The 25,072-nt window shown below is 44.7% G+C and overlaps 1 protein-coding gene across 10 annotated transcripts in view; it reads left to right on the plus strand.

Moving 5' to 3' along the window:
• Nucleotides 1-25,072, plus strand: part of TRAPPC11 (trafficking protein particle complex 11) — a 203,426-nt gene that overhangs the window by 115,543 nt on the left and 62,811 nt on the right. For all 10 annotated transcript variants that reach the window (XM_029583298.1, XM_029582652.1, XM_029582739.1 and 7 more), the window contains 4 exons: nt 5,781-5,929; nt 10,379-10,500; nt 22,194-22,313; nt 22,732-22,797. In XM_029583298.1, the coding sequence (XP_029439158.1) occupies nt 5,781-5,929; nt 10,379-10,500; nt 22,194-22,313; nt 22,732-22,797 (457 nt within the window). The remainder of the gene's footprint in view (nt 1-5,780; nt 5,930-10,378; nt 10,501-22,193; nt 22,314-22,731; nt 22,798-25,072) is intronic.

The raw sequence follows: 25,072 nt of genomic DNA on the forward strand, positions 1-25,072 counted from the left end.
CTGAGGCACCTCTTACCCTAACACCAGGTATGTTAGGCAGTCCTTCTCCTCTCAAACCCGCAGGGAGAGTAGAGCGGCCCGATGTTATAGGACCGCTTCCAGGTCCGCCCTCAGCGTCGCAGAAGTCATGTGACAAGAAAAACTTCGGGGCACTGAGGCACCTCTTACCCCAACACCAGGTATGTTAGGCAGTCCTTCCCTCTCAAACCCACCCCTACTATGGTTTTTTGTTGACGCTGGCCATCCCTCAGTCTGAGGGGTGGGGCGGAAGGCAATACAATGAATATATCTCCTTCTTGATTTCCCATGACCGATACATCTGCTAGAGATATGGGTCAGTCCAGCAGTGTTAGTCTTGGGCCTGTGGGCTCCAGGTTGGACCCATCCTCCCTTTCCTGGGTGGAATCCCAGGGTCTTCAGGTTTTTCTGCAGGGTCGTCCAGCAGAGACTCAGGGCTCCCACTTTTTTCAGCCACTGCGTGCAAGCATTGCAGTGATGCGGTCCTAGTAATGTTCAGGAAGATGTGCTTGACGATATGGCGGATGCCTCCGGGGATTTGGGTTTCTCCCTTCTGGACGAAGGGGAGATTCCTCCGGATTTAGAATCACATTACACTCTGATGTAAGTTTTTCATAGACTCGAGTTGCCAGGTCTGTTTTTTCATACTCTGAAGATGTTTGGTATGACTGGGACTTACTGCCGGTGTGCAGCAGGAGGTCACCTTACAAGTCACCCTACAAAAAGCATCATGTTTTCTTTCCCCCTCGGGTGCAATTTCAGAGTTGATTGTCCTTGAATGGAGTGCCTCTGAACCTAATTTCATTGGAAGGTGTGCTTTAGTGGGATTGTGCCCCTTGGTCGAAAACCAGGGTGCTTTACACAATGTTCAGGATAGGTTTGAGACTATCCTTAGGCAAATCTTGCAGCCATGGCGATGCATTTGCAGATTGCATCCTGTTGCTCCCTGGTAGTGCGGACTAGTTGTATCTGTCTAGAGACAAACAAGGAACAGGGTTCGATGGTGGTTCGGTACAGAACTGAGGGGACCGCATTCTTAACTGGTGCGGTCAGTGACATGGTGCAGGTGACCGCTAGACAGGTGGCTTCCATGACTGCGGCTACATGCCAGCTGTGGCTCCAGTCTCTAGGTCAAATTTCACAAGATTACCTTTTAGGTTTTTCGTTTTTGAGGCATCCTCTGGTACCGGAACTCCTTGATCTTCACAATGAAGGTCCAAAGGCTCACCTACCTACTGAGAAAGTGGGTCCAGATTAGTTGGACCACTGTCTTTGACATGAGGGATGGCTATGCTCTGGAATTCCTCCGGATGTTTCTATGATCTCTCTGTGCAGCTGTCTACCGAACAGAGTGCCGATAGAGACTACCTTACCGAGGCTGTTGGACTTTAAGGCCATCATGCTTGTTCCCAGATTGTTCCCAGATCGCAATTAAAAAAAAAAAAAAGAGAGAGAAAATTGTGGGCCACAATCATTCTTAAGGAAGTTTTCAGGCATTGTCCTTCGGGGTTGGTGGTTGCGCACATGAACCTTTTACAAGTGTAGTACTGGCATCTCTGTGCAAAGGAGCCATTTATCTAGATAATTTACAATCTCAGACGCTGGAGTATTTCAGCGTGCGGCTGATGTGGAGCAGGGCAGACTGATTCTGCTGGAGAGTCGCAATCAGGAATTAATTGTTCAGTTCCTGAGGTTGATGGCTGCCACGTCAGACATTGTCTCTGGTAACTAAGTACACTTGCGGCCTCTTCAGCTCACGTTGCTCTCCCAGTGGCATTGCGGTCGAAGGAGTGCATAGTATGGCTTCACTTGCTTCTGCCAGTGAGGGTCCAGTTTCAATGGTGACTACAGGTGGTTCATCTCAGGGAGGAGAGTTCCCTGGAGACACCGGGTTGCATGATTCTCATATCAGATGCAAACCTGCTGAGTTATGGGGCTCCCTATCAGGAACTGGGAATGTGTGTACTTTGACTGGCATGTTTGTGCTTCTTCAAGCGGTTGGTAGCTCTTCCGGTCACAGTACTGTCAGACAATGCTTAGACAGTCTACATCATTCATCTAGGCAGAGCAGAAGCCTTTCCACTCATGTTAACACATTAGCGATGTCCAGTCTCGCAAAGATACCGCGATTATTCAGTTGTTAGTCTGAGAGTGCAAACTTTCTGTGCTTCCGTTCAGGTGTGGCCATAGGATAGAATATTATAAGCCTTCCCGCCAGGAAGATAGCATCTTTCACAAGATTGCTAGCCAGACTGCTCATATTTCTGATATCTACAGATTGGCTCTGGAGGCTGTATTTGCTGATCTACTGAAGCTTCTAGTGGGCAGTGCTCTCAGCCTGTCGTTCAGGACATATCTGTTGCCCCAGGGACCCTTCCACTCAACTGTTCAGATCGATTTTGCCTTATGGTTTGGCCCTTGAGAGGTTTCAGTTGCTGAATTGTGTTTATTATTCGGCAGTGATTTCCACTTTGCTCCTTGCCGCAAAGTGTACTATCTCTCTGGCTTATGTTAGAATCGGAGACTTTCCAGGCCTGGGGTGAGAAGCGGGGTCCTCATCCTCTCAGGGAGAAATTCCTTTCCTTTTGGAATTTCCTGCCAGAAGGTTGGCTTAAAGATTTTGGTCTTTTCTACCCTGAAGGTTCAGGTAGCAATTCCCGCTTGTAACATAGGGCAAGTCTTTGCTGGACCAGAGGTGTCCCAGTTCTTGAAGGGAGTTAACCATTTTCAGCCTCCCTTGGTGCTGCTGCGGAACCTTAATCTGGTCTTGATTTTGGTGGGTTCCACCTTTCGTCCCCTGTGTGGACGTTTCTTGCAGCTACTTACCTTTGTAGGCAGTTCTGTGTTTTTATTTTTCTTGTGGCAATCTCTATTTAGCACGTTGGGTTTTCTTCTTGCCATAAGCTGGCTTGTGCATGACTGCGGAGGCAGTACACTTTAAGACTGTGCCTTCCTTTTTGCTGACAGTGGTTTCAGGAGTTTCAATGGACTCGCTCTATTCCTCTTCCCATACTGGAGGTGGTAGGTGATGAGAGTGGGTCTTGTGTTTTGTGTGCCTTGGGTGTCAAGTAGCATCGGATAAGATACTTGCAGTTTTCTGGCTCTTTCAGATAGTTGGATTTATTGTTCATTCTTCATGGTGAAGATAGATAAAGGAATCCGACAAAGCGGGCAGCTATAGCTCAGATGCTAAGATTTCTTTCGCTAAGTAACTTAGTGTACATTTCACTAGAGCTCTGGTGGTATCATGTGCGGAGAGTTGGTTATTTTCTCCTGCTAAGATTTCCTAGGCAGTGATAGGATATTCCTTGTACACCTTCCCAAGCTATCGCTTGGACATTCGGGCTCCAAAGGATGCAGCCTTCACTTGTGCGGTGTTGTCTACACCACAAGCAGCCTCCTACCCTGTTCAGGAGTAGCTTTGATACATCCTACTTGTGTGGCTTGACCTACCTGAGTGCAGAGGAAGGAGAAATTACTACTTGCCTGATAATTTCCTCTCCTCTATGGAAGGCAGGTCAATCCACAACCTACCCTCTGTTGCCTGTTTGCTTTTCTTTCACCCCTTCTTGCAGACAATGCAGACTGTTCTGTTCATTCTTTGAAGGACTGGTAGGTGACATAAGAACATAAGAAAATGCCATACTGGGTCAGACCAAGGGTTCATCAAGCCCAGCATCCTGTTTCCAACAGTGACCAATCCAGGCCATAAGAACCTGGCAAGTACCCAAAAACTAAGTCTATTCCATGTAACCATTGCTAATGGCAGTGGCTATTCTCTAAGTGAACTTAATAGCAGGTAATGGACTTCTCCTCCAAGAACTTATCCAATCCTTTTTTAAACACCGCTATACTAACTGCACTAACCACCCTCTGGCAACAAATACCAGAGTTTAATTGTGCGTCGAGTATAAAAGAACTTTCTCCGATTAGTTTTAAATGTGCCTCATGCTAACTTCATGGAGTGCCCCCTAGTCTTTCTACTATCCGAAAGAGTAAATAACTGATTCACATTAACCCATTCTAGACCTCTCATGATTTTATAGATCTCTATCATATCCCCCCTCAGCCGTCTCTTTTCCAAGCTGAAAAGTCCTAACCTCTTTAGTCTTTCCTCATAGGGGAGCTGTTCCATTCCCCTTATCATAACCAGCTCTTGAGATTAGTGCACATTAATGCTTTTGGCTGAGCTCTGTTTTCCGGATTGGGTGGATGTGTGACTGGTTGACTGTTAATAATCATGTTCTTGTATAACCAGTTTGTCCACAGTTTGTCTTTTCCAGAGAAAACTGGTGGGCTGATGTCGGGGTAGGGTTTTATGTCTGTGACATCAGCTTTTACTCCATCTCCATCTGCTGGTAGGGGTGCATAACCCACTTGAGTAGATTGACCTGCCTTCCTTACAGGAAAGGAAGTTATCAGGTAAGTAGTAATTTCTCCTTTATTTGCAAAGTCTAAAATAAAGGGAAATGTCTCAAAAAACATTTTTTAAGAGGGAATTTGACATCATCTCTATGCACCATTTAATAACCAATTGAGTGAGGACAAAGATGGTAAAGGAATTTAAAAGGGCATGGATAAACGCAGAGGATCCTAGTGGGTAAAGGATTAAGATGAAGAAAAAGAGTAATTCATATTGACTGAGGCAACCTGCACAGAGCAGCAATTACCTTAAGAATAAAATACAAAAAAAATTATTTTGCTCGGCAAACTGGATGAACCACTTGGGTCTTATGCTGCCAACATCTACTATGTTACTATATCAGAGTACTTTTCCTGGCAATTAATGATCTGTTAGGCAGAGAAAATATATTATGGAGAACCGTAAACCAGCAGGATATTAATGGGAATTACCAGATTAAGAGAGCCATTATTACTATTGAACCTCACATCAAAAATGTTCAAGGCAGAGTTCCATGCTTAGAATTCAAGGCTGCTTATTGTTCAGCCAATTAAATGTGATACCATAAATGAAGAATCAGTTTCAGGTCCAGACTGATTGTATCTAATGTACATGGAAGAGGGCTCTCCACTGTTGCTGGGAGTATCCTTTTTCTGCCAGCAGCAGTGAAACAGTGAGTGATGTCACAAATCCTTTATCTCCCACCTTTTCGTAGGTCTGTTTGACACTATTGCTCATTTGCTCTTAATGGATGTTCCCAAACTCAGGGAGGCCTCTTCAGTTGGGTAACTCAGTCTACTTGGTATAAAACTTATTCCTGATGTGCAGTGTTTGCAGCCCTGGGTGGGGAGGGAGAGATGCAAGATTTTGCTGGCAGTTTTAGCCCTACCTCCACACATACCTTCAGAGAGAGGATGCAGGACTTCACTGTGGAGTGCTATGTCCTTTAAGGCAGGGGGTCATTGTGCCAGCTTCTCATTTTATGACCTAAAAATGTAAAGGAAGCTTTGGAATAAGATCATGATATAAGATTGGATGTGGTTTAATCTAAGGAATTGTTTCATTGCAGCATGGGTAATGGATATGTGAAAAAGCCATAGTAGAGGCAAAAACGGTGGTGGGGGGGAGCAAGCCATGATGGCATGTGTTGGACAATTAGTTCCATTTTACTGGTAGATAGATGTGCCGGGTATGTAGGTTTGATTTGTGACCCTAGCACTGAAAAGTTGCACTGCTTCAGCAGGTTTACCGAGGTTTGATTATAGAGCATCGCTAACTCTCAGAAGAGAGGCACTGTTTAATTAAATCATGATAACTAACAAACCTGAAAGAGTTTTCATATTCATCTCTGCATTTCTAGGATAATTTCCAGAGTTCCAAAGATTTCTGTTCAGCTACGGCATGAGCCACCAGCCCTGACTAATGAGATGTACTGCCTGTTTGTAACCGTGCAGTCACAGGAGAAAACCATAATCAAAGATGTCAAGCTTACTGCTGGCTTAAAACCAGGTAAATGCTTTTCACTTCAGGTTCTTTCATTTCCTGTTATGATGAAGTTGTATGTTTTTATTGTGAGGACTGTGTAAATATATCTCAGATATCAGAGAAAGTAAGAAAATGAATATCAAATTGTATGTGACTGAAGGTAGTGGAGAATTGTTGAAAAGGGAAGGGTAAGGACTAAAGGTAAAAGGAGGAGTTAGGCTGCTGGGGCGCTACCGAGCAGCACTGTAAGATGACTGCTTGATCCGTCTGCTCCGCTCCCGATTCCACTTTTAGAGGCATTTCAATTGCATAGATTCAGCCCCTTGTTAAAAAAAAACAAAACACAATTTATCGACGTAGGAAACCGCCAAGATGACCACCTGCAAAAGAACTATTGACTTAAAACAATTTTCGTTTAGTAAAATAGTGGGGGAGTTACCGCCGGAGGGCGAGGACCAGGCCGCAAAGCTGCAGGAGGAAGCAGAGGACTCTGCTGAGGAAAATCAGGCGGTTGAGCAAGCCGATGACCAGTTTACAGGTGCGCACCACTTGGATTACCCGACTTGTACCCGACTCGTACCGAAATTAGAAGCTGGTTCATGGAACTATGCGTGGATTTAAGAACACATAAGGCCGAGTTATTGGCATCCTTTGCAGAAGTGAAAGAGGACTTAAATGCCTTGGAACATCGTGTGGACGATTTGGACGTCCGAGCGGACAACCAAGGAGCAATGCTGGACACGCTAACTTCTCAAACAAAACAGCTGACCTCAGACTTCGAGTCCATGGCTGACAAAGTCGAAGATCTCGAACAGGTCGCAACGGTCGAACCTATGCATTCACGGGGTCCCTGAAACTGAGCAGTATAAGGATTGCATGCAGATAGCGACGGCCCTCTGCAAGGATTTATTATCAACTGGTGGAGTGACTAGTGAAGCGGGCACAGAAGGGTGTGGGATTGAGCTTGAGCGCGTTCATCAAGCACTGGGACCCAGATGGGACAACCAACCATGGGACATCATTATTAAATTTCACAATTTTAAAGTAAAAGAAGACGTCATCCAAATGGCGTGCTCTAACCCCAGTTGGCAGTGGCAGGGCCTCAATATTTCCATCTACAATGATTTGGCCTCTGTTACGGGTATTTCCTGGCCGCAGGAGGTCACTTTACGCATTTGAGCGCAAAGCCGATGACGGTTGGTTGGGAATCATTTCTACTTCTATCAAACTTCCCTCATGCATAATGTACTTATGCTTATAGGCTACCAAACCCAACGCTTAAAACTATGGCGGGGAAGGGGCATCACAACCATAGGACACTTGATGCATCAGGGCGCCATGCTATTCCTAGATATTGCCTGCTTTTATGGGGCTAAATTTGAATCCCTGTTTTTGGGCTCCTCTTTGTTCAGGTCCTTTATGTTCACATGGTAGAGATATATTGATGATATTTTCCTAATCTGTTCTGGCACTGACATACAGTTCTATATGTTTATAGACTGGCTCAACATCTGTAATGACAACTTGCACTTCCCATTGCGTAATAAATTTGCAAGTCTCAACCTCCTGGGGAAAGTACAATTGATAAATTTTAGATATAGTATCTGTAAGCAGTTCACAGTTTGAAAAATAAGATTACAGCAGAGATCTGCCTGGTCGGAGGGCGTTTGATTTTTGGATAGACCGCACAAAGTGAGTGACCTGTGCATAGGCCAGAAAATCCTGATGATCTAATTGGTATAACTCTGATATCCGATCCAGGGCGGAACCGGAACCGTCCAGTGACAGCGGAGGCTTGACTCTTAATCACCTGGGCAGAGAGCCACCTGACCCGGATAGCGGCCTCTCACATTGCTGGGGTGGACAGTGTTCATGCGGATTTTCTTAGCCACCACCAGTTAGATCCAGGGGAGTGGGAGTTAGCCGACGTTCGGGTTTGGGGAGTGTTTGAGTCTTGGTGTCTTGCTCACAAGGTACAGCCGGATAGGGCTTCAATCCCGGAGGTTCTAGAATTTTTACAGGCAGGGTTAGCGTTCAATTCCCTGCAGATTCAGGTAGCAGCTCTTGGCTGTTTCCGCGGAAAGGTGCAGGGTGTGGCGCTAGCTTCTCATCTAGATGTGGCTCGTTTTCTGAGAGGAGCTAAGCATCTGCGTCCCCCGGTCCAGAGTACTTGCCCCTCATGGAAGCTGAATTTGGTCCTCCGCACCCTTTCGAAGGGAGCATTGCAGCTGTTGAAATGTTACCCTGAAGGATCTGACCTTAAAGGTCATTTTCCTTGTAGCAATTTCTTCTGCGAGGCGGGTGTCCGTGCTTCAGACCTTGTAAGAGCCTTTCTTACGGATTTCGGAAGCAGGAGTTTCCTTGAGGACAGTTCCCTCCTTTCTCCCGAAAGTTGTCCTCTTTTCACTTGAACCAGTCAGTGGAACTCCCTTCCTTTGCGGGTATAGATTCCTCTACTCCAGAGTCTAGGGAGTTGCACAAGTTGGACGTTAAGATGGTACTGTTGCGTTACCTGGAGGTTATGAACAGTTTCCTTCTCTCGGACCATCTCTTCGTTCTGTGGAGTGGACCCAGGAGGGGTCAGAAGGCTTCCAGAGCTATGATCGCTCGATGGTTAAAGGAGACTATTGTTTCGGCATATCTAGTTCAGGGTCGTCCGATTCCATCCGGTCTTAAGGCACACTCTACTCACTCGCAAGCGGTGTCCTAGGCGGAATGTCAACAGGTGTCTCCACAGGAAATTTGTAGGGTGGCTACATGGAAGTCTCTGCATACTTTCACGAGGCATTATCGACTTGATGCACGGGCTCCAGAGCCCAGCTCCTTCGGAGCTAGTGTTCTCCGAGCGGGACTCTCTCAGTCCCACCCTGGTTAGGAAAGTTTTGGTACATCCCAGCTGTCCTGGACTGATCCAGGTATGTACAGGGAAAGGAAAGTTGGTTCTTACCTGCTAGTTTTCGTTCCTGTAGTACCATGGATCAGTCCAGACGCCCACCCAGGAGAAAACGGAAAGTCTGCTCGGTCGGTAGTTACAAATATTTTTTTTTTCACTGCCCCCTTTTTCAAGGTCAGGAAATGGGCATGGTTGAATTCATTAAGTTCCATGATTCTACACTCCCTCTGCTCTTTGGGGGGAGGTTGTTGTTGAGTGAAAGTTATAGTTCCGATAGGTTATTCTTCTTGGGTACAGTGTAATACTGCAGATTCTAGGTAGCACCTCAGGGCTTTAGGATGGAGTCCACAAAATCTACTCTGTCTCCATCTGCTGGAGGGGAGGCAAAACCCAACTGTCATGGACTGATCCGTGGTACTACAGGAACGAAAATTAGCAGGTAAGAACCAATTTTCCTTTAGATATTTCTTATATATTGTATATGTATGAGATTGTTTTTCATTTTTATGTTATGTTTATGTATGAAACTGCCTGTACCTTTTCTAGCGTTTATCTCTGTCATTTAAATAATGGTTTATCATTTTTCCTTTTAAAATTAACATTCACACATCATGGCTCATTTGTTCTCGCCTCTGCTGCAGTTTATTCGGTGCGCTATAGTTTTCCATGTGCGTCCCCTTTTGAATTTATTTAATTTTAATTTTTTGAATGCATTTACATTAATTCTTTGCTGAGGCGTGTTTGTTTTGCCATGTTTTTTGGTCCACTCTGAATAATTTTTGTTTTCATTCCCATTTATAGATCTGGTCCCTCCCGACGCAGTTAATTGAAACACGGTCTGTTTCGGGGTTCCGTGAACATGATTCATTAAGATGTTAGTTTCTATAAATGAATAAAACATCTCTTTGAACAGCTATTCAAGTTTTGTGGACTTTGAAGTTTTGTCCCAATCACTATTACTGCCTCTGAAGTATACCAGTGATTTGGGGTTTCCACCTGCTTTGACTTCTGCCATCAACAGTGATAATAATTAAGAGTAGAGGGAGAGTACCAAGTATAAGCAGGTCAATATGTGAAGTCCCTTGGAAGATTTTGAAGACCACCAGGGTTGTTTTAGATGAATTCTGGAAGAGATGGCAGGCTCTCTGAGAATGTGGTCATGCTCTTTAATGGCTCAGTTAGTTCAGAGACAGTGTGGGTGATCTGCCTTTGATTCTCATGCCCTCAGTTTCTTCTTCTTGAGCTGGTGAGGCTGTGTATGCTACCATGTCAGTTCATAACCTCCATGGGACTAAATCTGTGCTATGGTACTTCAGTTAAATCTAGTGGCCAGATTTATAGTGTCTGCGCACCATGTTCCCTCTATCAAAGACTGTTGCTACAATGATAGAGCTAGATAATGGAGGAGACGAGGATTTGGGGGGAAAACCCTGGCACTTTAAACTCCAGTAGAGGCCAGTTCATGCTGGAAGCCTAAAGGAGCTGAAATAAATTGCCAAGCCAAATAAGAAAAAAAAATGAGCACCAGAGACGTGTCATGTTCTACGTTTTCTTATTGTTTTCTTTTGCTTTTAACACAGGACAGGATGCCAATCTGACCCACAAAACTCATGTTACTCTTAATGGAAGACAAATTTGTGATGATTCGCACCCTGCTTTGTTGACTGATATTCCTTTAGGAGATCTGCAGCCAGGAGAAAAGGTAGTCCCCTTTTTCAATTCCATGCAAAGAAAGTATTCTGTTTCTTATAATTATTGAAGGCATGCCTCTTAACCACAGTAAGATGTAATGTTTGATGTGGGTTATGTTGTAGTCAGTGGTATGACTCATCACAGGATCTGACAATTTTGGCTTCACTATGGTTCAGATTAGATTCCATTTCCTGCAGAGGAGATGGCTTGTTCCCAAGTCTGTGGCTTTGCCTTTATTTAAACAAACAAAAAAAAATGGTAGTAGGTAAGAAAAGAGTTGACATCAGTCTTTTGTTTCTTCATTAGATGCCACAACATTTGAAGAGGATCTGCTGAAATTATAAAATTTAACATTTATTATACTAAGATCCATCCTAAGGAGTTTGTTTTTGAACCCCTGAGCTGTCACTCTGTGCACAATTAAGCTGTGGAATCTGCTGCCAGAGGACGTGATTAAAAATGGAGTATTTAGGATTTTGGTGCCCCTAGGTACTGTTAGTGCCTTAATTGGAAGAAGAATTCTATCATGTTTGTGTTTTTCTATGATTTGCTTCTATTTAGCACACAGAGTCCCTGCCAATTGTAGGACATGATGTTTCTATGAAGGATCCTGTGGTCATGGTTATTACTGCTAGAAGGTCTGAAAGGAAATTTTCCTTACTTGATTAGATTTCTTGGAGTTTCACTATAAAAGCCCAGCCATTTATTTCTTGGATTTATATTACGCCTTTCAGCCACTTCAGTTATCTTTATCAACTGAAAAGCAGGTTGTTAATACAAACAAAAAACACACTTTGAAATGTCTGTATGCCCATGCCAGGAGTCTAAGAAGAAAGATGGGAGAGTTGGAGTGTATAGCAGTGAATGATGAGAGAGACTTAATTGGCATCTCAGAGACATAAGAACATAAGAAAATGCCATACTGGGTCAGACCAAGGATCCATCAAGCTCAGCATCCTGTTTCCAACAGTAGCCAATTCAGGCCATAAGAACCTGGCAAGTACCCAAAAACTATGTCTATTCCATGTTACCATTGCTAATGGCAGTGGCTATTCTCTAAGTGAACTTAATAGCAGGTAATGGACTTCTCCTCCAAGAACTTATCCAATCCTTTTTTAAACACAGCTATACTAACTGCACTAACTACATCCTCTGGCAACAAATTTCAGAGTTTAATTGTGCGTTGAGTAAAAAAGAACTTTCTCCGATTAGTTTTAAATGTGCCCCATGCTAACTTCATGGAGTGCCCCCTAGTCTTTCTATTATCCGAAAGAGTAAATAACCGATTCACATCTACCCGTTCTAGACCTCTCATAATTTTAAACATCTCTATCATATCCCCCTTCAGCCGTCTCTTCTCCAAGCTGAAAAGTCCTAACCTCTTTAGTCTTTCCTCATAGGGGAGCTGTTCCATTCCCCTTATCATTTTGGTAGCCCTTCTCTGTACCTTCTCCATCGCAATTATATCTTTTTTTGAGATGCGGCGACCAGAATTGTACACAGTATTCAAGGTGCGCTCTCACCATGGAGCGATACAGAGGCATTATGATATTTTCCGTTTTATTCACCATTCCCTTTCTAATAATTCCCAACATTCTGTTTGCTTTTTTGACTGCCGCAGCACACTGAACCGACGATTTCAATGTGTTATCCACTATGACATCTAGATCTCTTTCTTGGGTTGTAGCACCTAATATGGAACCCAACATTGTGTAATTATAGCATGGGTTATTTTTCCCTATATGCATCACCTTGCACTTATCCACATTAAATTTCATCTGCCATTTGGTTGCCCAATTTTCCAGTCTCACAAGGTCTTCCTGCAATTTATCACAATCTGCTTGTGATTTAACTACTCTGAACAATTTTGTGTCATCTGCAAATTTGATTATCTCACTCGTCTTATTTCTTTCTAGATCATTTATAAATATATTGAAAAGTAAGGGTCCCATTACAGATCCCTGAGGCACTCCACTCCCACTCCCTTCCACTGAGAAAATTGTCCATTTAATCCTACTCTGTTTCCTGGTGGAAGGAGGATAACCAGTGGAACAGTACTACACCAGGGTACAAATTACATCGCAATGATAGGGAGGATCAACTTGGTGGGGGGGGGGGGCGCTTTATGTCCAGGATGATATAGAGTCCTACAGGATAAAGATCATACAAGAGATTAAATGCTCAGTAGAATCTTTATGGGTAGAAATCCTGTATGTGTTAGGTAAAAGTATAGCAATAGGAGTATACTATTGTCCACCTGGCCAAAATAATACGCACGATGAAATGCTGAGAAATCAGGGAAGCTAACCAATTTGGCAGTGCGGTAATAATGGGAGATTTCCATTACTTCAATATTGACTGAGTAAATGTAACATCAGGACTTGCTAGAGAGGTAAAGTCCCTGGCTAGAATAAATGACTGCTTCATGGAGCAATTGGTTCAGGAACCAATGAGAGATGGAGCTATTTTAGATTTCTTAGTGGAACACAGGACTTTGTGAGAGAGGGTAACGGTGGTGAGGCCACTTGGCAGCAGTGAACTAATGAGTGGAAAAGGGGACAAATATGTAAATCTGCAGCTCTAACACTAAGCTTTCAAAAGGGAAACTTTGATAAAATAAGGAAAATGGTTAGAAACAAAGTGAAAGCTGCAGGTACAATGGCTAAGGGTGTACAAGAGGTGTGCGGACATTGTTTAAAAATACCATCTTAGAAGCATAGTTCAGATCTATTCCACACCTTAAGAAAGGTGGAAGGAAGACCAAACGATTATCAACATGGTTAAAAAGTTTGGTGAAAGCTTTTTTTGGTTTTGTTTTTTTTTTATTTAAAATATCCTCTTTCTTCAAAAATTGGAAAAAGGATCCATCTGAAGAAAATAGTAAAAAGCATAAGCATTGGCAAGTTAAATGTAAAATATTGATAAGATGGGCTAAGAGAGAATTTACAATGAAATTGGCCGAGAGGCAAAAACTCACAATAAAAACTTCTTAAAATATATCCAAAGCAGGAAACCTGCGAGGGAGTCTGTTGGACTGTTAAATGATCAAGTGGTTAAAAGGGCATTTAGGGAAGATAAGGCCAACGTGGAAAGACTAAATGAATTTTTTGCTTCCATGTTTATTAAGGAGGATGTTGGGGAGATACCAGTTCTGGAGGTGGTTTTCAGTGGTGATTCAGATGAACTGAACAAAATCACAGTGAATCTGGAAGATGTAGTAGATCAGATTGACAAACTAAAGAGTAGTAAATCACCTATACTGATTGGTATACACCCCAAGGCTCTGAAAGAACTCAAAAATGACAAACTATTATAAAAACAAATAAAATCACAGAACAATATAGATAGCCATGGTTTAATGGGATACAGCCAGCATGGATTTAGCCAAGAGAAGTCTCGCCTTACAAATCGGCTACATGTTTTTGAAGGGTTTATTAAACCTGGATAAAAGTGAACCGATAGGTGTAGTAATTTTGGATTTTCAAAAGGCGTTTGACCAAGTCCCTCATGAGAAGCTTCTAAGAAAAATAAGTCATGGGATAGGACGCAATGTCCTTTCGTGGATTGCAAACTGGTTAAAAGATAGGAAACAGAAAGTAAGAATAAATGGTCTTTCTCAGTGGAAAAAGTGTCTCAGGGATCTTACTTGGACATGTGCTTTTCAATATATTTATAAATGATCTGGAAAGGGATACAATGAGTGAGGTGATCACATTTGCAGATGACACAAAATTATTCAGAATATTTACATCATATGCATATTGTGATAAATTGCAGGAGGACCTTGCGAGACTGGAAGATTGATCATCCAGATGGCAGATGAAATTTAATGTGGATAGATGCAAGGTGATGCATATAGGGAAAACTAACCCGTGCTGTAGTTACATGATGTTAGGTTCCATATTAGAAATTCCCTGTACGTACCTAGATCAGTCCAGACTCCTGGGTTTTGCCTTCCCTCCAGCAGATGGAGACAGAGTTTTACTGACACTTAACACGAGGTGCCACCTGCAGTCCCTTAGTATTTCTCTGTCTCCAGCAGTTGGTGGATGTGCAAAGCCTGCAATCTGAGTTAAAAAAAAAAAAAAAAAAAAAAGACTGGACTATGGATTTCAGCCTCTCAGGGCGTTGTTAGGTCCTGGTGGGGCCATCCCCCCTGGCTTAAAAGGCAGACAAGCAGGGGATCGTGGACCCTTTTTTAAGCTCTTTCCTTGAGTACCGGACAGGGCTGAAAACGGGGAGTCCCGGTTCACTCGCCTTGGGGGACGGACAGAGCCTGCAGCTATTCTCTGAGGGAAGTGCTTTTTTTTTTTCTATTTGTTTTTGTTGAAAAAAAAAAAAGAAAAGAGAGCACAAGAGTCTGTTTTAAGATCAGACAGACAGTTTGTGCAGTCGTGGGAGGCTTGGGGCAGCTCACTGTTGGCCCGGCCCTGCTCCTTAATCTTTCGAGTGGCTCAGTCTTTTCACCCCATTCCTCTGGAGGCCTTTGCGCTTGCTGCCTGGTGCTGGTGTTCATGCCGTGTGGTGTGGCCTGTGCTGCCTGCAGGGACATGCAATGGTAAATGCTTCCGTTGCGCCTCTGGTGGGGACAGCAGGCGCCACAAGCCTGGGAAGCTCTCACCAGCATGGCAGCCCGCCGATGGTCCCTTACCACTAAGCATGAGAGTGGCTGCTATTATATCCAAGTTCAGGATGGTCGCTTGGGCCATGGAGGGGGAGGGGTATTTTCGTCCCCTGCTATCTCTGGGGGGAGGTCAAGGCACCAACGGGGCCCCTTCAGGAAGTGAGGACCCCAGGATGTCTCTGATGCTTCCTCTTCTTTTTCTTCAGATTTTGTGCTCTTGCACAAAGTCTATAAGTCTGAGGTCCACGTGGCACAGGTCGGAGAAGGGGGCCCCTGTGAAGCCGGCCGAGAGATCCAGCCCCTCTGGGGAGGAGGGGACCACGAGGGTCAAGCGGCTCCTGAGTACCACAGTGCCGCCGCCCACCATGGACAGCTTCTCTGAAGTTTCAGGAGTGGATGACTGGCCAGTGAAGACCCTCTGAGATCGGATCAGGATCTGGATCAGGGTTTTTCAAAGGACCCATCTGTCAACAGCGATGACCTGAAAGTGGTATGGTTGTTCCACAAGGAAGAGCTAGGCCCCTTGATACCTGCAGTTCTGGAGGAGCTCAGTGTAGAGGTTCCATGGGAGGACTCCGAATTGGGATCAGTGGGACCCATTCATGGTTGGCCTCAGGAGTGCAACGAGGTCATTTCCATTTCACAAATTCATCAGCGCTTTACTGTTTAGGGAGTGGGATACTCCTGATACAGGCCTAAATGCCTGAGGATATGCTGGAACTTCTGAAAGACCCGAAAGTTAATGCATCTGTTTCGGCAGTCACTAAGATGACGACAATTATGGGTACTGGGTCTGCAGCTCTGAAGGATCTTCAGGATAGAAAGTTGGAGGTGCACCTCAAGAAACCTTTTGAGGTGTCAGCCCTTGGTGTTCAAGCTGCGATGTGTAGCAGTTTTATGTTGAGGGACAGGCTTGCGCTGGGTGCAGCAGTTGCAGTCAGGTTCTTTTCTGAATCTGAGACCTGACTGGCGGAGCGGCTGGAAGCCATTGTGGCTTATAGTGCAGATGCCTTGTATGACCTTCTCAGGACCTTCTCCAGCACAATGATGTAGGTGGTCTCAGCCCTGTGGCTCCTCTGGTTGTGGAATTGGTCGGCCAATGTTTCGTCCAAGTCTCAGTTGGGAGCCTTACCTTTTAAAGGGTAGCTGCTCTTTGCAAGGACTTGGAAGAGATGATCAAGTCTCTCTTGGTGAGAATAAGGTCCATTAATTGCCTGAAGATGAGCCGAAAGGGAAAAGTTCCTTTCCGTCTTGAGTCTGCTTTAGAAGGAGTCGACGTTTTCGACCATCCAGAGCATCTGGAAGTACGCAGAGGCAGGTCTCAAGGAGACAGCTGCACTGAAACCAGTTCTTTCGGGGGCATACATCTGGCAGAGATGGCTCCTCTCGGTGAAGGGGAAGCCAAATCAGCCCAATGATGCGAGGCTGGTCCACTCCTTAGTTCCAGTGATTGGGAGCAGACTGGCTCTGTTTTACGAGGAGTGGACCAAGATCACGTCCAACCAATGGGTCTTAAGTGTGATAAGACAAGGTTACGCTTTAGAATTTGCTCAGCCGCTAAAAGATAGGATTTTGGTCTCCCTGTGCACTTACAAAGAAAAGAAGCTGGCAGTCTGAGAGACCATGTGTCACCTGCGCAAGCTGGGAGCCATTGTTCCTGCCCCCTAGAGGAGTGGGGGACAGGTCATTATTCCATTTATTTCATAGTTCCCGAAAAGGAGGGCATGATCCATCCAATCCTCGACTTTAAAAAGGTGAATGTGGCCCTGAAGGTTCCTCGATTCCGAATGGAAACCCTGCAGTCGGTGATTGCCTCAATGCACAAGGGGGAGTACCTAGCATATATGCACTTAACATAGGCATACCTGTACATAGGGATTAGACCCAGTCATCAGCTGTTTCTAAGATTCATGATTCTGGGAAAATGTTTTCAATTTTGTGCCCTGCCTTTCGGTCTGGTGACTGCACCTAGGACCTTTACCAAGGTAATGGCTGTGGTGGCTGCAGCTGTCCAGAGGGGACTGGGTCCTGGTCCACCTCTATTGAGTCGACTGGCTGAATCAGGTGAAATCGGAAACCCTTTGTCGGCAGACAGTGGACTAAGTCCTCTGGCACCTGCAGTCGTTGGGGTGGATAGGCAATCTGTCCAAGAGTCATCTTGTCCCTTCCCAGAGTTTGGAATTCCTGGGGGCGCATTTCAAAATGAGGGTGGGGAAGGTATTCCTCACCAAGGAGCAGATTTCCAAGTTGCAAGCTCAAGTTCGCGGATTGTTGAAAAAGCGGGTACCCAAGGTCTGGGATTACTTACAAGTTCTCGGGTGTATGGATTCCACCTTGGAGCTGGTTCCGTGGGCATTTGCTCATATGAGGCCTCTACAGTCAGCTTTACTGTCTCACTGGGACCTGTTTTTTTGGTACAATTTCAGCTTCCTCTCCCCCTCTCGGAGTGTGCTCAATCCAGTCTTTCCTGGTGGCTCCTCCCAGACAAGTTAAGACAGGGCTTAGCCCTGGACATTCCAGTCTGGACAATAGTCATCACCGATGCCAGTCTCTCCGGCTGGGGAAATGGTGTGTCAGAACCAGGTGGTGGTCCACGGAGGAAGCTTCGATGTCCATCAGTCGTCTAGAGACAAGAGCTGTGTTCTTGGCCCTGCAAGCGTTTCTATACCTGGTGAGGAGAAGGCCGGTGAGGGTCTTATCGGACAATGAGACTACAGTGATGTATATCAACTGACGGGGGCACCAAGAGTCGAGCAGTAGCTCAGGAAACCCGGACTTTGATCATTTGGGCAGAACATCATCTGGAGCGATTGGCAGCCTACCACATAGCTGGCACGGATAACTTTCAGGAGGACTTTCTGAGCTGGCAACAGCTGAACCCTGGAAAGTGGGAGCTGTCAGAAGATGTGATGTGCTGCCTCAGTCTTAGATGGGGTGCACCATGCGTGGATTTAATGGCAATCTTCTACAATGCAAAGGCCCTGCATTTCTTCAGCTGGCGAAGAGAAAGAGGAGCGGAGTAGGTAGATGCTCTGGTTCTGCCTTGGCCGGCAGACATCCTTCTGTATGTGTTTCCTCCATGGCCATTGGTAGGCAAGATCGTAAAACCCATGGAAGTTCATCCTGGCAAAGTGATTCTCGTTGCTCTGGAGTGGCTAGGCGCAGGTGGTTTGCGGACCTAGTCAACCGCTATGGCTAGCTCATATGCTGAATCTTCTGCACCAAAGTCCCGTTTGTTTTGATCAGGCAGATCACTATTGTCTAGCGGCTTGTTCTTTGAGAGGCAGCATTTGAGAGAGAGGTTATTCTGAAAAAGTCATCGCTACCCTTTTGCAGTCTAGGAAGACTTCCACTTCCCTGGTCTAATCAAGAGTCTGGAGAGTGTTTGAGACCTGGTGTTCCGAGCAGAAGGTGGTTCCCATGAAAGCTGCAGAGGCACATGTCTTGGCCTTTTTGTAGGAGGGTTTGGTCAAAGGTTTATCTTTTAATTCCCTCAGAGTTCAGGTGGCAGCTTTAGGCTGCCTTCGTTGTAAGGTTCGCGGCGTTAGGGCTGTTCAGTCTGGAGAAGAGACGACTGAGGGGGGAATATCATAGAGGTCTACAAAGTCATGAATAGACTTGATCAAGTTAATGTAAATCGGTTATTTATTCTCTCAGATAACAGAAAAACTAAGGGGCACTCCATGAAGTTAGCAAGTGGCTCATTTAAAACAAATCAAAATTCTTTTTCACTCAGTGCATAGTTAAGCTCTGGAATTCATTGCCAGAGGATGTGGTTACAGAAGTTAGTGTAACTGGGTTTAAAAAAGGTTTGGATAAGCTCCTAGAGGATGAATCCATAGACTACTATTACGTTAGATCACAAGCTACTATTGCTTATTAATTATCTAATGTTTGAGTATTTGCCAGGTATTTGTGATTTGGATTGGCTGCTGTTGGAAACAGGATACTGGGCTTGATGGACCCTTGGTATGACCTAGTATGGCATGTTCTTATGTTTCTCTAGCGGCTCATCCAGACATTGTGCGTTTTCTTCTGGGAGTGAAGCATTTACTCCCTCGGGTTCGGAAGCCATGCCCTTCCTGGAGTCTTAACATGGTTCTAAGGGACATATGTGTGCCTCCATTTGAACCTCTGAAACGAGCGACTATGAAGGATCTCACCTTGAAGGTAGTTTTCCTGGTGGCATGCTGTTCAGCTTGCCGAATCTCCGAGTTTCAGGCATTATTGTGTAAAGAGCCCTTTTTGAGGATTTTGGATGAGGGAGTGGCCTTGAACAGTTCAGTCTTTTCTGCCGAAGGTGGTGTCATCATTCCACTTAAACCAGTCAGTAGAACTCCTGTCCTTCCCGAATTGGAGTCCTACATCTCCTCAAGCTAAGGAGTTACGACGGTTAGACGTGAAACACGCTTTGTTATGGTACCTGGAAGTTACAAACAGCTTCCGTTTGTCGGATCATCTTTTTGTGCTCCAGTGTGTTGCCAAAAAGGCTCATAAGGCTTTGAAGAGGCGAGGTGGTTGAAAGAGGCAATTAACTCTACATATATATATGTCAAGGTCGCCCTGTTCCGGAGGGGCTTCCGGCGCATTCTACCCGTTCTCAGGCAGCTTCCTGGGCTGAGTGTCAGCAAGTCTCACCACAAGAAATCTGTAGATCGGCTACTTGGAAGACATTGCATACTTTCACCAAGTATTATCATTTGGATGTCCAGGCACCAGAGGCCATGGGCTTTGGTGAAAGTGTGCTTCAAGCAAGACTCTTACAATCCCATCCTGTTTAGGGAAGCTTTGGTACATCCCAGGAGTCTGGACTGATCTGGGTACGTACAGGGAAAAGAAAATTGGTTCTTAGCTGCTAATTTTCTTTCTTGTAGTACCACAGATCAGCCCAGAGTCCCGCCCACTGGAGGAAAGGGAGATTTGGAGAGTCTGCTCGATCAGTTTTTTTGAACTTACTCTGAAGAATGGCACAGGTTTTGTTAATCCTACAAAGGGTTTTGTGTGGGCACGGTTTTCAGTTCCGTTCAAGTTTTCCTCTTCCCACTGCTCATTCAAGGAAGGTTAGCTATTAAAACTTTTGGTCTTGTTTCTTTCATTTCTGGCTTGGGTACAGATTAATCCTGAGGTACTGCAAGTGGCACCAAGTGTCAGTAAAACTTTCTCTGTCTCCATGGAGGGGAGACAAAACCCAGGAAAGTGGACTGATCTGTGGTACTTCAGGATTGAAAATTAGCAGATAAGAACCAATGTTCCTTTACCACCCAGGAATAAGATCTAGGTGTCATAGTGGATAGTGCATTGAAATAGTCGGCTCGGTGCTGCGGCAGTCAAAAAAGCAAACAGAATGTTGGGAATTATTAGGAAGGGAATGGTGAATAAAATGCAGAATGTCAATATGCCTCTATCACTCCATGGTGAGCCTGCACCTTGAATACTGTTTGAGATGTGATGAACAGAACTGCACAGATATAGTTGCTCTGGAGAAGATACAGAAAAGGGTGACCAAAATGATAAAGGGAATCGAAAGGCTAAAGAGGTTAGGGCTGTTCAGCTTGGAGAAGACGTCTGAGGGGGGGTATGATAGAGGTCTATATAATCATGAGACAATTAGAATCGGTTATTTACTCTTTCATATAATAAAAGGACTAGGGGGCAATCCATGAAGTTAACAAGTAGCACATTTAAAACAAATCAGAGAAAAATCTTTTTCACTCAATGCACACTTAAGCTCTGTAATTGGTTGCAAGAGGATATGGTTAGGGCTGGGTTTAAAAAAAGGTTGGATAAGTTCCTGGAGGAGAAATCCATAAACTGCTATTAATCAAGTTGACTTAGGGAATAGCCACTGCTTATTACTGGCATTAGTAGCATGGGATCTATTTAATGTTTGGGTACTTGCCAGGTACTTGTAACCTGAATTGGCCACTGTTGGAATCGGGATGCTGCGCTTGATGGATCTTTGAAGTGGCAACTTGTAAGTAAATAAATAAAAAAAAAAGAACCAGATTAAATTTAGGTACTGGATGTAATTTCTCTGTTCCCAGAGGGCTCACAATCTAAGTTGGTACCTTTACTATGTAGTCTATTTTTCACCTGAAAGAGTGCACAATAAGACATTTTCTAAGGATATAAAATTTGTATATAATTGTTTTAAATGATTTGACCATGTATATTTAATTTTAGATATATGAACTTTTGTATGCTCACAATAACATCTTTGAAAGTAGAGGCTTTGTGTTAAGCCTTAAATCAGCTTAAATGCACTGCCACATGAACACAAAGGTACCATACCAAATTTAGTAGAAACAAGTTTGTTTATTATTGCATATCAAAAAGCAATCAGGTACCTTTGGGAGAAACGGAGTAGTAGTTCCCTCTTTACAGAACTACTCCTGTGTGTCTCCCCATACATTAGTAAAGTCCTTTTTTCTTTTTTTTTTTATAGATAACACAGACAGTCTCAATCCCCGAAGTGCTTGAATCTATGGGAGGATCACATACCACGTGTCTTGTGTTAAAACAAGATAAATTGAATCTAAGTTACCCTGTTTCCCCTCTCACCTTGAGACCCAATTAAGGCCCATGTGCCTGCCATTCACGTCAATCTTCTGTTAGTTTTTTGTCCTGTCAATCTTTCCATCCTCAGGGGCAATTGGAAAACTCTGATTTCACTAGGGCCCCTGAAGTCGAGACAGTATCCTGTGAGAACATAACCTCGTCCATTTGCCCTTTAGGACCTCATGACCCTCCATCATAAGTTTTTAACAGCTCCAAATGCAGTCCAGATGTCTTCCAGAGTCTCCAAGCTAGGGTCAATTTGAGGTTCTCATGGCCAGAATTGCAGATAGGCCAAGCAGCAAAGGATTCTGGGTGAGCCATAATCTCTGTTGATTTCAAACTTCAGGCACACACATATCATTTGGAAGCATTTGTAATAGACTCAGAGGACCCTGAGATTGCTAGGTCATGTAATAATAGTTTTCTTTATCTGTTTAGATTTTGTATCCATGTGCTAGAGGGGAATACTAAGGGTGGAATTCAGATTGTCAGATAAAGAAAATATTCCTTTTTGTTTACAGATTGAAAAAACAATATACGCACGTTGTGGAACAGTTGGAACAAGAATATTTTTGTTCTATGTTTGCTACTTAATAAACACAACTGTTGAGGAGAATGAAGTTCTTTGCAAGTGCCACAAGGTAAGATATCAAGTAAATCTGTTTCTGGCATGCCCTTCCACCTTTTCTGATACTACTTTCCAATGTGGCAGTATACAAATACATTTTAAAAGACAACCCAGCTTTACTGCCAATTTTACTGCCACCTCTCTCAGCTTATCTTCTGGAGTCTGTGCCGTTAAGCTAAACTAAATGGCAAGTCATTCTTTAACAAAATAGTAGCAGTAATGCTTTGGAATACTGTCCAGCTTCTGTGTTGTAAGGAATTGTACACTTTGACCTGATCCATAGAACTCTTATTCCTGGTGACCATTCAGCCGACTTCAGAATCTCACAATTATAATTATGCATGCTTATTAGGGTGGCATCATTTTCTCTGCTGTGTTTTTGAGAAACTATAGAGCAAAAACAGCATATCTACCTTTCTGTTTTAATACAGGATGAAACTGTAACTGTTGAAACAGTCTTTCCTTTTGATGTTGCTATTAAATTTGTTTCTACAAAGGTAAGCAATCAAGTTATAAAGTAGGATGCAGCAATTTTGGAATAGGCAGGAGGCTGCTCTTAACTGAAAATGGATTAGGTATGGAAGGAAAATATAAAATGTGATGACTGCGGATGAATACAAGTCAGATATATTGGTGATACATTGTAAGAGTATGTTTAGATTTTATTTCTATTTAACATTGTGCTTTCATACAAAGCATGCTACAGAAACCACATGAAATGTTAAAATGCATGCCAAATGTGGATTAGAAGTCTTGGAAGAGAGAGACATGGTTAGATGACAGTGTAAAAAGAAGGGCAGGCAGGAAGTTAAATGAGAGAAGTAAAAATACTTGAGGAGCAGAAGAATGAGGCTAGTACAAGGGTAAAGTTCCCTGTATGTACCCGGATCAGTCCAGACTGCTGGGTTTTGCCTCCCTTCCAGCAGATGGATCAGAGAAAAACTTCAAGAACACCCTCTCTTAACCTGGTGTGCCACCTGCTGCTCCTTAGTATTTCTCTGTCTCCAGCAGTTGGAGGTAGTGCAAAACCTGTGGTTGTGATCCAAGCAAAAAGGAAAAGAGAGATCTCACATCTTGGAGTCTCCCAGGGGGGGGTTGTGAGGTCCTGGTGGGACACCCCCCCCCCCCCCCCCCCCCGCCTGGTTGTAGGCATTTGGATGAGCAGGGGTTGGGAACCCCGAACTTTGTCCCTCGGTCTGCCGGTGGGGTGACAACTGGTGGTCCAGCTCCCTCCACGTTTCTACACTCCCTTTTCCACAGCCTCTGCCAGCATCTTCAGGGAAGTATCCTATTTAGCTTTTTTTGTGTTCTCTGAGGCTGTAGTCAAAGTTTGTTTGCTTGCTTGTTTTTTAAGTAAAAAAAAGAAAAGGAGCTGTGTGTGGGATCTTTTTTCGGCAGGAAGTACAGGAGCACTTTCGAGTCCGGGAGCTCAGCGGGGATCCCTTTCTTTTCTAATTCCCTCCCTTCCCGTGACTGCCAGCAGCGATTGGCTCTCCAGCCGGGCATCGTTGGGGGTTTGTGGCTGGTGCTTCCCCGGGGGGGGGGGAGGGTTGTTCTGGTGATTCCGTGACAGCAGATTCGCAGCAACGCAGCAGCATGAGGCTACTCGCTGCGCTGGAGACCCCGACTGACCCGTTCCCACTGAGCGCAGGAACAGTGGCAATTTTGGGCGCTTTTCACGCTGCGGAGGGCAGAGTGTTGGGGGGAGGGGAGCTCCCTCTGGCCTTCTCCCCGGCCAATTCCAGCCCCGTGGTGGCTCGGGGAGCTGTGGGGGATTCTCCTGATGCGGAGCCTGACACCTTAGAGGGTACTTCCACAGGGCCTTCGCTATTTTCCCCTCAATTTGTACTGCTGTGCACCAGGCTTTCCTGGCTGATAGTTTTGGGGGGAAAGGGGGCCTGCTCACCTTCCATGGCCTTCAGGGCCACCGGGCAAGGTACCCAGAAGAGAGGAGACGCCGGTGGCAATTCTGATTCGACGGGTCCAGGCCCCTGTGGTACGGGAGTCTACCCGGGAGACCTCTTCCGAGGATTCTGACCGGGGGAGGGGCTGGTGGACCCCATTCCATGTCCCGGACATTGATGCCGAGCCTGACCAGATTCCTCCGGTGGAGGGAGACTACCCTAAGATGGTCCAATTATTCCAGAGGGACGAGCTGCCGCCTTTGATTCCCCATGTCCTCGCGGAGCTTGGCATCGTGGACTCTCCCTCTGAACCAAGTCCAGACACAGTGGATCCTGTCCTGACGGGCTTGCTCGCTCTGGCTAGAACTTTCCCCCTGCACGCTATGCTGAAGCAGATGATGCTCCGGGAGTGGTATTCTCGGAGACAGGCCTCGAGGTCAACAGGACTATGGACAAGTTGTATCTGTTGCCTGAGGATGTGTTGGATGCTGCTGAGGATTTCTAAAGTAAGAACATAAGAACATGCCATACTGGGTCAGACTAAGGGTCCATCAAGCCCAGCATCCTGTTTCCAACAGTGGCCAATCCAGGCCATAAGAACCTGGCAAGTACCCAAAAACTAAGTCTATTCCATGTTACTGTTGCTAGTAATAGCAGTGGCTATATTCTAAGTCATCTTTATTAATAGCAGGTAATGGACTTCTCCACGAACTTATCCAATCCTTTTTTAAACATAGCTACACTTACTGCACTAACCACATCCTCTGGCAACAAATTCCAGAGTTTAATTGTGTTGAGTGAAAAATAATTTTCTCTGATTAGTTTTAAATGTGCCACATGCTAACTTCATGGAGTGCCCTCTAGTCTT

The sequence above is a fragment of the Rhinatrema bivittatum genome, chromosome 1, assembly GCF_901001135.1.
Source record: "Rhinatrema bivittatum chromosome 1, aRhiBiv1.1, whole genome shotgun sequence".
NCBI classification, from domain to species: domain Eukaryota; kingdom Metazoa; phylum Chordata; class Amphibia; order Gymnophiona; family Rhinatrematidae; genus Rhinatrema; species Rhinatrema bivittatum.